A 14256-nucleotide genomic window follows, 5' to 3' on the forward strand; every position below is an offset into this window, starting at 1 on the left:
AATCAAAGTTAAATAGTTAAATCTCACTTATAAATAATAATGGAGTTACAATATGATAAAAGTTCCTTTAAAAAAGTAACATTATATTAAAAGTTGAATTATTGTATAGATTTTTTTTAATATCTTAAATATGATTAATAGTAAATTAAATTATAATAATTGATAGGAAGTGGCATATGTGGGGTTAGTGGTAAGGGTTTTTTAAAGTTTTCTAATGTGTTGTGTTTTCGACTAACCGTTATGTTTTTGACTAACACTTATGTTATGGTTGAAGTTGTGTTTAGAAGTGTAGTTAAAGTTTTGTTGTTGATGTGAAGTCACAAGGTCAACAAGAAAGAACGTTTGATAGATGAATGAGTCAATTTGTAGTGTCGAATCCGATTAAAAACACTTGTTGTACAAGTTAATTAAATAGTTAGCTTTGTGTATAAATACATATGTAATACACCCTTATCAATATAATGATAGCCTGAATTTAAATTTAATTACCACTTTACTAAAGAAATTTTTCGCTATTTTCTCTCTTTATCAACTCCTAGAGTTATTTTCTATTTCAACAAATTAGTATTAATGAGTCTGGTTGCGATTCAAAGAGAATCTGTAATGGCAAACAGTAACACAACATCAAAGCAATTTTTAGTGAATCTACTTGTTTTTAAAGGTGAAAACTATGAGAATTGAATTTTGCAGATGAAGGTCATCTTCAAATTTCAAGATGTGGGTGAACTCGTGAAAGAATGAGTCTAATTATTGGATGTGAATGCAAGTGATATTCAGAAGGTTGCGCACATGGAGCAGATGGAGAAAGATGGAAAAGCCTTATTCTTGATTCACCAGTGCGCGGATCTGAATATCTTTGAGAAGATAATAGAAGAAGAATCAACTAAAGAATCTTGGGATAAGCTGAAGAAGTTGTATAGTGGTGATGAGAAACTCAAGAGAGTGAAGCTTCAGACCTTGAGAAAGCAATTCGAAATTATTTAAATGAAAGAAGATGAGTTAGTTTTAGAATTATTTTCGTGTATCGTGTTGTTAATTCAAGAGAGTTAAGCTACAAACCTTGAAAATTTTGTCATTGAAAGAGAAGAGTTGTTATTTACAATAAAGTGACATGTATATATACATGTTTACAAGTCTCGATTAGTTCATAACTTTGTGAATAATCTCACAAACTTTGGAACTAATCTTACAATTTTTTAACTAATCTCACAAGCATTGTAACTATCAGAACAACTATAATATGAATTATACATCCTCAACACTCCACCAAATTCATATTCTTTAGACTTCTCATTCCAATAAGCTCTTTCAACTCACCAAACCTTGTATTCTTCAATAGTTTTGAAGGAGTGAAAAACACTTAGGAAGGGGGGATTGAATAAGGGTTGTTTCTAAAAATGGCAGATAAAAAATAATCACATAGTTATTTTTATCCTGGTTCGTTGTTAATCAAACTACCTCCAGTCCACCCCTTACAGAGTGATTTACCTCAACTGAGGATTTAATCCACTAATCAATCTTGATTACAATGGTGTTCCACTTAGACAACTTCTAAGTCTTCTAGAGTATACAGATCACAACTTGATCACTCTAGGAATTCCTTTTACAAAACTGATAAAAAATATTACAAGAGTTTAATGTGCTTCTAAATAAGCTATAATCACCAAGTGATTTTTCTCTCAAGATTAAGTTCTAACACTCACTAAGATATTACAAGATTTTTGAGGTTGAAGATGAAGTTTCTTTGTTGTTTGTGTGATAGAGTTGAAAACCAATTTGACAGCGTAAGTTCTCTTTCAGCGTATGTGTGTTGTGTAATCTTTCCAACTACCGGAGCTTCTCTTTTATATGGCAGTGAGAAATGTGACCGTTGAATAGCATTAAATGCTTTACGTGAATAGTACACTGCTGCATTTAATATTTCACTCTTTTGTCAACTACCTCGAGCCTTGTTTCAACTGCTCGACTTTCCCTTTTGTAGTTTCTAACGTTCCTTTTGTCAGTCAGACAGATTTGACGTTGTACCTTTTTCATCTTGTACTTTCTTCTGGACTCAGACAGACTATTAGAATGAAGTTTAAATATCAGAGTCTTCAGCGCTGGTGCAGATGTAACTTCAGACATCAGACTTTTGGAAGTTCTTTGTAGCGTGATACCATTAGATCTTCTGAGCCTTGCTTCTGATTGCTATCTTCTTCTGATGCCTTCTAGATCATGTTCTGATTTCCTCAAGACCATCTTCTGATGTATTCCAGACCATGTTCTGATGAAGCCATCCAGATCTTCTGGGTCAGAGCTTCTGAATGATGATTTAGTGCATACTCTTTTAGACTTTTCCTGAAATGGAAAACGTGAATAATTAGAGTACCACAATGTCTTATACAAAATTCAAATATAATGTTATCATCAAAACTAGAAATATTGATCAGAACATTTCATGTTCTAACAAGTTTTTTGTAGTATGTTAGCTAGTTGCACTTTTAATCTGCAATACTCTAGCTTGAGTGTTCCTTTATTTACATGATCTCTAGGAAAGTGATACATCCTCTTTATATGCTTACTTATTCCACGACTCGTTGGATTATTGGCTAAGTCTATGGTTGATTTGTTGTCTACCACTTGATCTCTAGTCGCACCTTTCCTTTGTTACATGATCTTAAGTTCCTTCAACAAAATTTCTATCCACACAGCTTGACATGCTGCGAATGAATGTGCTACATATTCAGCTTCACAATATGATAGTTATTATTCCCTGTTGTCTTGAACTCCAAGAAATTGGAGCACCTCCAATCATGAATAAGTAGCCTGGAGTACTCTTCTTGTCATCTTGATCTCCACTAAAATTTGAATAAGTGTAGCCATATACTAATGCATTCATACTGGTGTTCACCTGCCTTAGAATTAACAAACCATGATTTTTTATACCTTCGATGTACTTAAGTACTCTCTTGGCTGCAATTAAGTGGCATTCTCTTGGTTTCTCTATGAACTTGCTTACATGCCCAACACTTTGACAAATATCTGGTTTGGTGTTAAATAGATATCTCAAGGAGACAATGATTTGCTTGTATAATGTTGAATTTAAAAGTTCATCAATTGTATCCTTTCTCTACTTAGCTCTTGTCTCAAATAGTGTGAGTGTTGCATTACACTTGCTCGTCTTAAACCTTTTCAAAATGTCTTGTGCATACTTCTTTTGGTGAAGGAACACTCATTTGCTTGTATCTTTAAACTCCATTTCCAAGAAATATGAAAAATTCCCAAGATCAGACATTTCAAATTCTTGCATCATGCTTGTCTTGAATTTCATGATTTCATCTTCATTTGATCATGTGATTAGCAGGTCATATACATACTGGGATAAGATGATTTGATCTACCCTGCTTGAAGAATTGACATACACTTCATGCTCTGAAGTGCATTTTGTGAATCGTGTCTTGACTAGAAAGCCATATATTCTTTTATTCCAAGCTCTTGGAGCTTGTTCCAAGCCATACAAGGCCTTTATTTACCTGTACACTTTCAACTCATGACCTTTAGTCCCAAAACATGATGGTCGGGTAACATATAACTCTTCACCTAATGGTTCATTCATAAATGATAATTTCACATCTAACTGATGTATCTTCCTTCTTCTGTATGATGCAATAGCCCTAACAATTCGGACGGCTTCCAATCTTGCAACAGGTGCATAGACTTCATTAAATTCAATACCAGGTTCAACCTTGTCTAGTCATCATAAGGTGTTTTGTTGAAATTGTTTCACCCCAAAATATCTTTGGCATACCATTAGCTTTCAACATGCTCATAATCATATTTATTACACTACTATTCTTCTTTTTTGCTATTCCATTGTATTGTGGTGTGTAGGATGCTATGATCTCATGCTCTGTGCCTTCATCATTATAAAATTATGCAAATTCTATAGAGGTGTATTCACCTCCACCATCAGTTATCAATTACTTAATATTGCATTCACTTTGATTTTCAACTAGCAATTTAAATCTCTTGATCTAGGTGAATACATCACTCTTTCTTTCAATCAGATAAACCCATATGTATCGTGTGACCTCATTTATGAAAATTAGGAAATAGCAATTACCTCAATTTGACCTTACATCAAAAGGTTCACACACATCATAATGAACAAGCTCCACCTTTTGCTTTGACTTCATAAGCAAGTTATTTTTAATGATCACTTCCTTACTTGTTTGAATTTGCAACATTCTTCACATATATGACTTGGCTACTTTATCCGAGGTAGACCACCCACCATCTTCTTCATGCCAAGCACACTTAGACTTTTGAAGTTCAAATGATCACACATGTGGTGCCACAACCAATCTTTATTTTCTCTCATAATTGAGGTAAGACACTAATGATCAAACATGTTGATCTCTATTTTGAAGTTTGTGTTGTCTGCTAATGGTGCTCTCAAAATCAATTTTCTTTCACCATCATACATTTTCATCTAATTATCTTTCATCTAATTATCTTCCATCATGTTACTTGTCATAGAGGGTACATATAGTACATCAAAAAGGGTAGCCTTCTCACCATATGTTCTCACCACAACTATGTTTCCCTTTCCTTATGATGTGTTATGTCTACCATCTGGAAATCTTATCACCTTCTTTACTGATTCATATAGCATGATGAACCAGTTATTGTTACCTGTCATATGGTTGATACACCCTGAATCTAGATACCAAACCTTAGTTTGACCATCACTATATTGAGTATTAGCCATTAGTAACACATCATCAGAATCACTCCCTCCTACATGTGAATATTGAACTTCTTCTGTATCTTTTGCCCTCAAATCCTTGTTTAGGAAACAATCTGTTGCAAAATGACCAAGTTTTTGACAACTATAACACTGCACTTCTTTCTTGGATTCTTGTTTGACATGCCTTTCTTGATTGGATCATTTAGATTATTTGAATGCTTAATAGTTGTATGATTATTTCTCTGCTTCTCTTTTCCCTTTTCAGCTTTCTTGATGAACTTTGTTTGCAGTGCCTGTTCGGCCACTTTTTCCCTCTTTGGGCTCCTTTGCTTCAATCTCATCTCATGAGCGTCTAATTAAACTTGAAGTTCCTCTAACTTCATCTGGGTGGGTTCTTGGACTCCTTTATTGACACAACGATGTAATTAAACTATGCAGTCAAAGATCTTAACATTTTCTCGATCTTTTGCAAGTCATTGATTGATTCACCATACACATTCATCTGATTGGTTAACAGGACCAATCTTAAGAAAAATCCTACAACTGACTTTTCCTCTTTCATTTGAGTCATCTCAAATTGCTTTCTCAAAGTCTGCAACTTTACTCTCTTCAGTTTCTCATCTCCGTCATACGACTTCTTCAACTCATCCCATGCTTCTTTGGTTGTTTCTTCTTCAATGATCTTTTGAAAAATGTTGGGATCTACACATTAATTAATTAGAAAAAGAGCTTTCCCATCTTTCTACCTATGCTCCTTGTGTGCATCCCTTTGAGTATCATTTGCATTTTTCTCCAATGCCGGTTTGCCATCATACACGATTTCAACCACATCTTAAAATCTAAAAATGACTTTCATTTGCAATCCACCCATCATAGTTTTCACCTTTAAAATGGATAGATTTGCTGAAAATTGATTTGATATTATGCTCACATTTGCCATTGTAAATATTCGAATCAAACTGGACTCTTTGATACCAATTTTTCGGAACAATCTTGTGTTTCTTTGAAGTGAAGAAAGAAAGATATTAAGTTGATTGCAAGGAAATATTATTGTAAAAATTTTGTTATTCAAATAGAAGATTTATTTTATAAATGTTTACAAGTCTCAATTAGTTCACAATTTCTTAATTAATCTCACAAGATTTATAACTATCAAAAACAACTATAATATGAAGGATTAAGTATGATTTTGGTCTCTATAAATATCTCAAATTTCATTTTTAGTCTCTATTAAAAAAAATGATATATTTTAGTCCTTATAAATTTTTATGCATTCAATTTTAGTCCCTTTTATTTTTTAAAATTTTAAAAATTGTTTAATAACCCTTAAATTTTAAAATTTTTGAATAATTTTTTTCATACGTCTTTAGAATACTATCAAACTTTTTTTACCAAATTATATAATTTTATAAAATAAAAAGAATTAAATATGAATTTTTAAAATTTTATAAGATAATAATAAAAGTAATGCAAATCTTTTATTATTATCTTTCCTTTGAGCTGGATCTGAGGTTATTACTAGGAAAGCCCATGTGTCATGGCGAAAAGTTTGTGCTCTAAGAAAGAAAGGTAGGCTTAGCATCATTGACCTCCATGACTAGAATAAAGTTTGTCTCATAAAGAATCTTTGAAACTTAAATACAAAGGCTGATAGTCTTTGGATTCGTTGGGTGAATGCGTACTATACAAAGGGGCAAAATGTGATAACTGTTCCTATTCGTCAGTCGGCGTTGTGGGTGATGAAAAGCATTCTCAAAACTAGAGAATTTGTAGCCCAGATGCAGAGCTGGCAACAAAGTCTCCACTATGAAAAGTTCAGCACTAGAACCAATGTACTTGAGTATGAAAGATCACCTTCAGGATGTTTGTTGGCAGAAAGCGATATATGGAAATCTGGCCCGCCCAAAAGCTGTCCACACCCTTTGGAGAAGTTTCCATAACGCCTTCCAACAAAAGAAAGATTGCAGCGATTTGGTTTGCTTGGAGAGAGCACATGTGCCTTTTGTCAAGGAACTGAAACTATTAGCCATCTGTTTTATGATTGCATTGGTATGAGAAACATCTGGCAGGAAATCATGGAATGGCTTCATTTGACTCGCACAATCCAGAATTGGCATGAGGAACTACATTGGTTTCTGGACATTTATAGGAAAAAGGGTGGTAAGAATCGCATAATTTAGTGTGCTTTCACTGAAACCCTTCACGAGAGCTGGCGGTATCGTAACAAGATGTGCTTTGGAGTACCAATCACCCAGCAGCAGAGTATCACCAATATCATTGATGTTGTGGTCTATAGGTGTTGGAACAATAGGAACACTAGATCACAAATGAGCTATGTTATGTTACCTTAGGATATTTCTAGCTCACTGTTAGTTTCTTTGACTTGTTGGACCTGTTAAGGTCACTTGTGCTGTAACATCTTTTTTGAATCTTTAATATTAAAGTATCTTTTGATTAAAAAAAAGTATTACAAATCTCGACTTAGAAATTAAATTTTGTTTTTTTTTTTTCCGAGGAACTTTTCATAACCTTCTAAACATGTTTGTAAAATAATCATTCAAAAATACACATCGGTTTAACAGTAGGGACTAAAACAACGTGCATAGTAATTTTGTGGGATCAAAATATATCATTTTTTTAATAAGAATCAAAAACAAAATTTTATAATTTTATAAAGACCACAAACATATTTAACCATGATATGAATTACTACTCCGGCCTGATTTATAAGCAAAGATTCTCTTTTTAGATTAACTGAATAATGAATATATCTAATCTACATAAAAGATCAAATACATTCATTATTCAATGAACTTAAAAAAAAACTTTGCCAATAAATAAGGCCAAAGGGAGTATATATCTATATCAAGTGATTCAGATTGGGCACAAAGTTCAAAATTTCTAACCCACTGTGTTTGGGCACAAAGTTCAAAATACATCATCCTTAATATTTTTATCGGAAGAAAAAAAGTAAAATCAATCAAACGGCTCTGAACATGCCACGTGTCAGTAGGAATAATCTAACGGTATCTGACACCTCATTGCAAATTGAATATATTACTCGCGCTTTCTTTTTCTTCCCTAACTTTCTCCGAAAGAAAGCTACATTACACCGTTCCGTGTAATAAAAGCTAGGGTTTCAACTTTCAATTCCATTCTTGTTACACAAACTTTCAAAACACACACACTTATTCCATTTCTATAAACTACCAATTATCCATATTTTTTCTTCCCTTTAGTTTTTCTCCTAAATTACAATTCTTCTTTCAGCCTTCAATTTATTTTTCTATGCACGAAACATCAAAATTCAATTTTGTTTGTTAAATTGGATAATCAAATTCAAAAAATAATTGGATTCAATAGAGTATTCTTATTCTTTTATTGCTAATATTATTATATGCTTATATTTTATAATTATTTAGGTGTTATTAGCTATTTCAAAGTTTTGATTTTTATTTTATTATTTGCATTTGGTTCCTTTTTTTATTCCGGTATATATGTAAATTAGTGCCTTTATTCGGTGTATATACCTTTTTCAGAATATGTGTTTATTTTAAGAATTTGTGTTGGCTATGATCTGTAATAATGTTAATCTATTTTGATGGTAGAAAATAGAAAACAGGTAGCAATGAACTGTGTTTGTTGTTATGCTTGAAATTCAATGATAATTATTTTATCTTCTATTTTGTTTGTTAATTTTTAGTTGTTAGCAACAGCTATCACTTTTTAGTTATTGAAATTTGAGTTTTTTGTGGACTTTTTTTTCTCTTTTTTGATTTAATAGGTTTATGTAACAACAGATTACTGCTGATTTGAGAAAAGTCTGTGCAAATCTGTTCTTTGTGAAAGTTTGGGTTGGCGTTAATGATCGGACATGGCTTTTTCCCATCTTTCGTGGTGGTTGTCGGGTAGAAAAGATCGAAAACAAATATCGAAAGCTGGTTCTGTTATTAAGGAACTTGATATTTCGAGATTTCCTGAGAAAATTGCACCTTCGGAAAGGGTGAAGCACAAATGGCATAGTAGGGAAGAGGGGAAAATTGATAAGGAATGTGATTTTGTTATCGTTCGGTCTGACGAAGGATGCATTTCTGACGTTGAATCTGTTGATTCTGATTGGTCTATTGGCTGGTTGGAGCCTCACGGAACTGGATTCTCTCGTGACGATGATGAAAGTCATGAATCAGATAACAGTTTCGCTGTGCTTGTGCCTTGTTATGGAAGCAACTACGGTGCCATGTTGGATGAAAGTCCTAAAAACAACTTATTAAGCAATGTTGGGTCTTTCTCAGATGGTAAGAGCACTTCTGCTATCATTTATGAGACTTTTCTTTTGATCTATGGTTCAACCAGATACATTTATAAGAAAAAGACCAGATACATTGATTATTCAATGGATCTAAAAAGTATATTTTCTCTTATAAATAGAATCAGAGCGACTATTTTTTTCGGGTAGATAAAATGTTAGTAATGTTTATGGTTCCTTTGTTGTTTGCAGAGAGCAAGAAATATGTGGAAAATTGGATATCTTCACTTCCTAATACCTGATGCAGAAACATTTATAGCTATGTTTCACCAGTATTAGAGGGACTCTGCAAGTATTAGAGGGACTCTGCAAGTGTTGTTGATTTGTAAAAAAAATTATTTATTGTTTTTAGCAATAAACAATTGTAAATGATAGGGGAGAAAGTGATATGGATCAAAATCTTTATTGTAAATATATTATGTACATAAGAAATTTGATGTGTAGTGTATGTCAAATCATGCACATGTATTTGTATATAAAAAATGTATATTAAATAAATTAAATTTAAATTAATTAATTTATATTTAAATTTTATAATTAATGTAAAACAAAATTTCATGAAAATTAATGATTAATAATTAATCCAATCCAAATATGAAAATTATAAATTTGGGAGGTTTGTGTAGTGTGGAAAATTGTCTAACAAATTTTTTTGGTCGTGGAAGGATCTTAATGCAACATAGACCTATGATTGTGGCGAAGTATACTCCTCTTCATATCTACCCCACAACAAACCATTTTGGTCAAACATTTGTTTTTCTTTTCAACCACCAGATCATTAAAATTACACCTTTTTTGTTTTTTCATATTCATCTTTCTCACCTTGTTGGTTTTGTTTATCTTCAAAATTTAATCAAGGTTTTATTTACCTTGATGAGTTGAATGTGTTTGATCGTAATCTAACATAAAGATAAAGATGTTGAGAAGAGCTGCAACCAATGCATATTCATGGTGGTGGGCTAGCCACATTAGAACAAAACAATCGAAATGGCTCGAACAAAGTCTCCAAGGTATGTATATCTGTCTTTTTCTATGCAAAATTTCATCATGATTTTGATTTCATAACTATGTTAAGAATGTCGAAACAAGTAAACAAATATGTTAGAATTTGATTCAAATATCTTAAACAAGGTCTAGGATTCGAGTCTTGTCGAGATAAAAACATGATTGAGGGGAGAGATTCCACCAAATGTGGTTTGTCATGTCTGTCGTGTTCTCAGAATAACATGAATCACATTCTCATGTCCTATCCGAATGGTCTCCGGTGTCAAAATATCATACAGTCAATGCAGTCTGAGATATCGGCCGTTTGATTAAGACGGCTGATATCTCTGATACACTGGAAATACCATGCAATTGATTTCGGCCGTTTTGAGTTTGTATTTATAATATGATACATGAATGATGAAATAGAAATATTTTGACAGATATGGAGGAGATAGTAGCTGAAACGCTGAAAATCATCGATGATAGTGGCGACTCATTTGCCCAAAGGGCTGAAATGTATTACAGAAAAAGACCAGAACTGATAAATTTCGTGGAAGAAGCTTTTAGAGCATATAGATCATTAGCAGAGAAATATGATCATCTATCAAAGGAACTTCAAAGCGCGAATCGCACAATTGCCACTGTCTTCCCGGAACAAGTCCATTACAGAATAGACGAAGAAGAATTCGAGGATGCGGAAAGCGGTTTTCATGAAACCAATTCATCGTTTCCTAACATTAATAACCAAACAGAAAAACAATGTAACATCCCTAAACCTCCGAGTATCCCAAAGAAGGTTTTTCGAAGTCCGTCTATGTTGCTCTCGAGAAAAGGAACAACTAAAAAGAGTTTAAACCATGCAAAATCTGTTTCAAATTTAAAGGTTCAATGTTCAGGTTTGAGCGAGGTTGAAGCATTAGCCGAAGTAGACAAGCTTCAGAAGGATATTTTGGCTTTGCAGACTGAGAAAGAGTTTGTGAGGAGTTCATATGAACATTCCTATGAAAAGTATTGGGAAATCGAAGACGAAATTACCGGAATGCAAAAAAGAGTTTACGCCTTGCAAGATGAATTCAGCATTAGTACTGTCATCGAAGATAACGATGCAAGAGCTTTAATGGCCACCACAGCTTTAAATTCATGTAAAGAAACTCTAAATAAGTTGAAAGAAGTACAATCACAATCATCCGAAGAAGCTAGAGAAGCATACCAAAAAGTTAAAGAAGCTCATTCAAAATTCGAAAGCCTTAGAGGTAACTTCATTTCCAAGCAAACAAATCCGCAAGACGAAGAAACAGATTCAAAAAGCAAAGATGAAGAAGAGATAGTACTTAGCTTGGAGGAAGAAGAAGATACACTTGAGCATGATATAGGGATGTTGCAAGAACGGATTAAGGAAAAGCTCGAGGAAAATTCCGGAAACTCGCTTACGATGAACGAAATTGCAAAGATGATTGATGAGCTTGTAAGTAAGGTAGTAAGTTTGGAAACAAAAGTTACTTCTCAGAATGGATTGGTAAAGAGATTGATATCAGAAGCTGATGAACTTCAAACAAATATACAAAGCTTAGAAGAGGATAAGGAAGTGCTTATTGAAGATTCGGAAAACTGTAACAAGAGGATGAAGGAATTGGAAGAGGAATTGAAGAAAGTCAAAACTCTCAACCAAAGTGTCAAAAGCCGGGATAAGAATCTCCATACACATTTTCATGAAGCTAATTTTAGTCTCGAGCATCTTTCAGGAAGATTGAAAAATGTGAAGCTAGATGAGGAAGAGGAGAATATGGAACTTCACAAGAACACAAGTTCTTCTGATGGAAAACTAAATGAGGATTTCGAAAAGCATGTAGATGAATTTTTAAGTGATAATTTAGAAATCATGAATGATGATGTCGAGACAACAAACGAGGATAAAGAAGATCGTGATACAAATATTGATGAAGTCATAAATGAAGATGATGATAAGTCTGGTTTGAAGGAAAATGTTGATTTTAAGACTGAAGAGAAGCAGGAGATAACACAGCAGGATAAGGATGATTTGCCTGAGACGACAAGTAAAGTTGAAGACGAACCGCTTGATTTGGAACCTGCGGAGGAAAAAGATCAAGCGAACTTGAATCAGATGCTTGTAAATGGATCAGATGACAGAGAAAAGATTATGTTGGAAGAGTATACGTCAGTATTGAAGAACTATAACGATGTATCGGACAAGCTCAACAACGTGGAAAATAAAAATCGAAACAGCATTTTCGAATTGGCACTTCAGGTGAATATCTTGCTTTACATATATAGAAAATTAGAAATACTTTTTAGAATGACTTATGATAATAAGTTAATGAGTTATCTGCAGGTGAGGGAATTGAAGAATGTAGTTGCCACTAAGGATGAAGAGATACACATTTTAAATAAGAAGCTGACATCTTCAGAACCAAATTCCGATGAAAGTCCTCGCGTCACTCTATCGGAAGAAGTGCCTCTTGAAAACGCGGATCAAGAGGATAACGCGCAGGGTCCCGAAACTCTATCTTCAGATATAGCTAGCACTTCTACTGAAAACCAACAGCAACCGGTTGAAAACACGGGACACTTCGACGTGTCGCCTATTGGAAGAACAAGATTAATTGTGGTGAGAGAAAAACCAACTGACAAGCCACATTCTCTTTCACCTTTAGAAAAGAAACTCCGTTTGGAAATCGATGATTTACTCGAGGAGAATTTAGAGTTCTGGTTAAGGTTCAGCACTTCGGTTCATCAGGTTCAACAGTTCCAAAAATCTTTACAAGACTTAAAAGCAGAACTAAGAAAAGCAAGGCATAATAACTTTTTTTCAGAAATCAAGAACTCATCAAAGGTTATACAATCAGAAATAAAACCAATATATATGCATCTGAGAGAAATAAGAACCGAGTTATCACTGTGGCTAGAACACAATGAAGTGTTGCAGGACGATTTACAAGCTAGACATCCATCATTGTGCAACTTACAAGACGAAATAGCAAGTGCGGCGAATCCAGTTACACCGTCGAAGAGAGTTGAACTTAGCGAGTATCAAGCTGCAAAGTTTCAAGGCGAAGTTCTCAACGTGAAACAAGAGAGCAACAAGGTTTCTAGTGAGCTACAAGAAGGTTTGAGTTATGTAAAAGGACTTAAAATCGAAGTTGAGAAAATACTCGAAGAATTGAGTCAAATAATGGGAGTTAACAATCCTGATCACATGAAACAATCATCGAGTCGCGCTAAATTACCTTTGAAGTCTTTCTTATTTGGAATCAAGTTGAAGAAACAGAAACAATCAATGTTTGCATGTGTTAATCCAACACTGCAGAAACAATATAGTGATCTTACAGCAGCTAATGATGCACCAATATAGATATGTTTTCAACTGTATATTCTGATTCTGAATTTGATTATTTCTTCTTCTTTTGAGATTATTTATGTTATGCTTCAAATATTGAGAATGTTAGGATATAGAAAGTTCTCCTATGTATAAAGAATGTCAGCATTTACATGTGTGTATGTACTTATTCCGAAAATATAGAAGATTCTTTTTTTTTTTCTTTCTAAAAACGCTTATGATTCTTTAAATGTTTTGATTATTCTTCTTCCTTTTGAAAAGCTTAAACTTCTGACTATTCAGATGCTTCAATTATCTTCTAATAGTAAATAGGTACAAACTTGAGGTTTATGAGTATTAGAGAAAAACATAATTTATTATGAATGTACTTTTAAATCATATTAATAAAAACTATTTGAACATATACAATTTTTAACTTGAATTTTTTCCGATTAATGTTTATATTTATGTAAAGTCTCTAAAAAATAAACACCAAAATATTTAGATAAAAATGATTTTTAGATAATCCAAAATATTTAAGGGCGGATTTTGAAATTAACATCCAAATTATTTATATAGAAATTATTCCTATGGTAGTTGTTTTATTTTAATTATGGTTTTTTAAATGCTTCTCTTTAAATACTTATTTCATTTTTATTTATTACTCTAATATTTGATTTACTCCAAAGTATGAAGATACAATAACTACTTAGACCATCTCCAATGGTGCAATCCATTTTTGAGTTCTTTATGGGTCCCACCAGCCATATCATCTCAAAATAATTTATTTAATTTTTATTTTATTGGTGTAACTCTAATGGGTCCCACAACTTTACCCCATAAATTAATTTGATTGGATACCACAAATTTTTACTAGTTGCATTGCAATACAACTCTACT

General features: G+C 33.1%; 2 protein-coding genes across 3 annotated transcripts; both read left to right on the forward strand.

Annotated features, from left to right (window-relative positions):
* The first annotated feature begins 7901 nt into the window (after positions 1–7901).
* Positions 7902–9502, forward strand: LOC131655366 (uncharacterized). 2 transcript variants are annotated; one of them, XM_058925249.1, is made up of 3 exons: positions 7902–8351; positions 8530–9024; positions 9228–9502. In XM_058925249.1, the coding sequence occupies exons 2-3, from the start codon at positions 8604–8606 to the stop codon at positions 9275–9277; spliced, it is 471 nt and encodes a 156-aa protein (XP_058781232.1). In that variant the 5' UTR covers positions 7902–8351; positions 8530–8603; the 3' UTR covers positions 9278–9502. The 2 variants fall into 2 exon arrangements, with proteins under 2 accessions (XP_058781232.1, XP_058781231.1); XM_058925248.1 differs by having other exon boundaries at positions 7903–8351; positions 8514–9024.
* Positions 9503–9802: 300 nt separating this feature from the next.
* Positions 9803–13557, forward strand: LOC131655367 (protein NETWORKED 2A-like). Its single transcript, XM_058925250.1, has 3 exons — positions 9803–10045; positions 10463–12288; positions 12373–13557. Exons 1-3 carry the CDS (start codon positions 9952–9954, stop codon positions 13390–13392), a joined length of 2940 nt encoding a protein of 979 aa, XP_058781233.1. The 5' UTR covers positions 9803–9951; the 3' UTR covers positions 13393–13557.
* Positions 13558–14256: the final 699 nt, after the last annotated feature.

This window comes from Vicia villosa, linkage group LG3, assembly GCF_029867415.1.
Source record: "Vicia villosa cultivar HV-30 ecotype Madison, WI linkage group LG3, Vvil1.0, whole genome shotgun sequence".
Taxonomy (NCBI): Eukaryota; Viridiplantae; Streptophyta; class Magnoliopsida; order Fabales; family Fabaceae; genus Vicia; species Vicia villosa.

Bases quoted from the DNA above. Each gene is read 5' to 3' on its own strand.
- LOC131655366 (XM_058925249.1), top strand. From the start codon at position 8,604: ATGGCTTTTTCCCATCTTTCGTGGTGGTTGTCGGGTAGAAAAGATCGA. The intron at 9,025-9,227 runs GTAAGAGCACTT...TGTTGTTTGCAG, and splicing joins TGTTGGGTCTTTCTCAGATG to AGAGCAAGAAATATGTGGAA.
- LOC131655367 (XM_058925250.1), top strand. From the start codon at position 9,952: ATGTTGAGAAGAGCTGCAACCAATGCATATTCATGGTGGTGGGCTAGC. The intron at 10,046-10,462 runs GTATGTATATCT...ATATTTTGACAG, and splicing joins GCTCGAACAAAGTCTCCAAG to ATATGGAGGAGATAGTAGCT. The intron at 12,289-12,372 runs GTGAATATCTTG...AGTTATCTGCAG, and splicing joins TTTTCGAATTGGCACTTCAG to GTGAGGGAATTGAAGAATGT.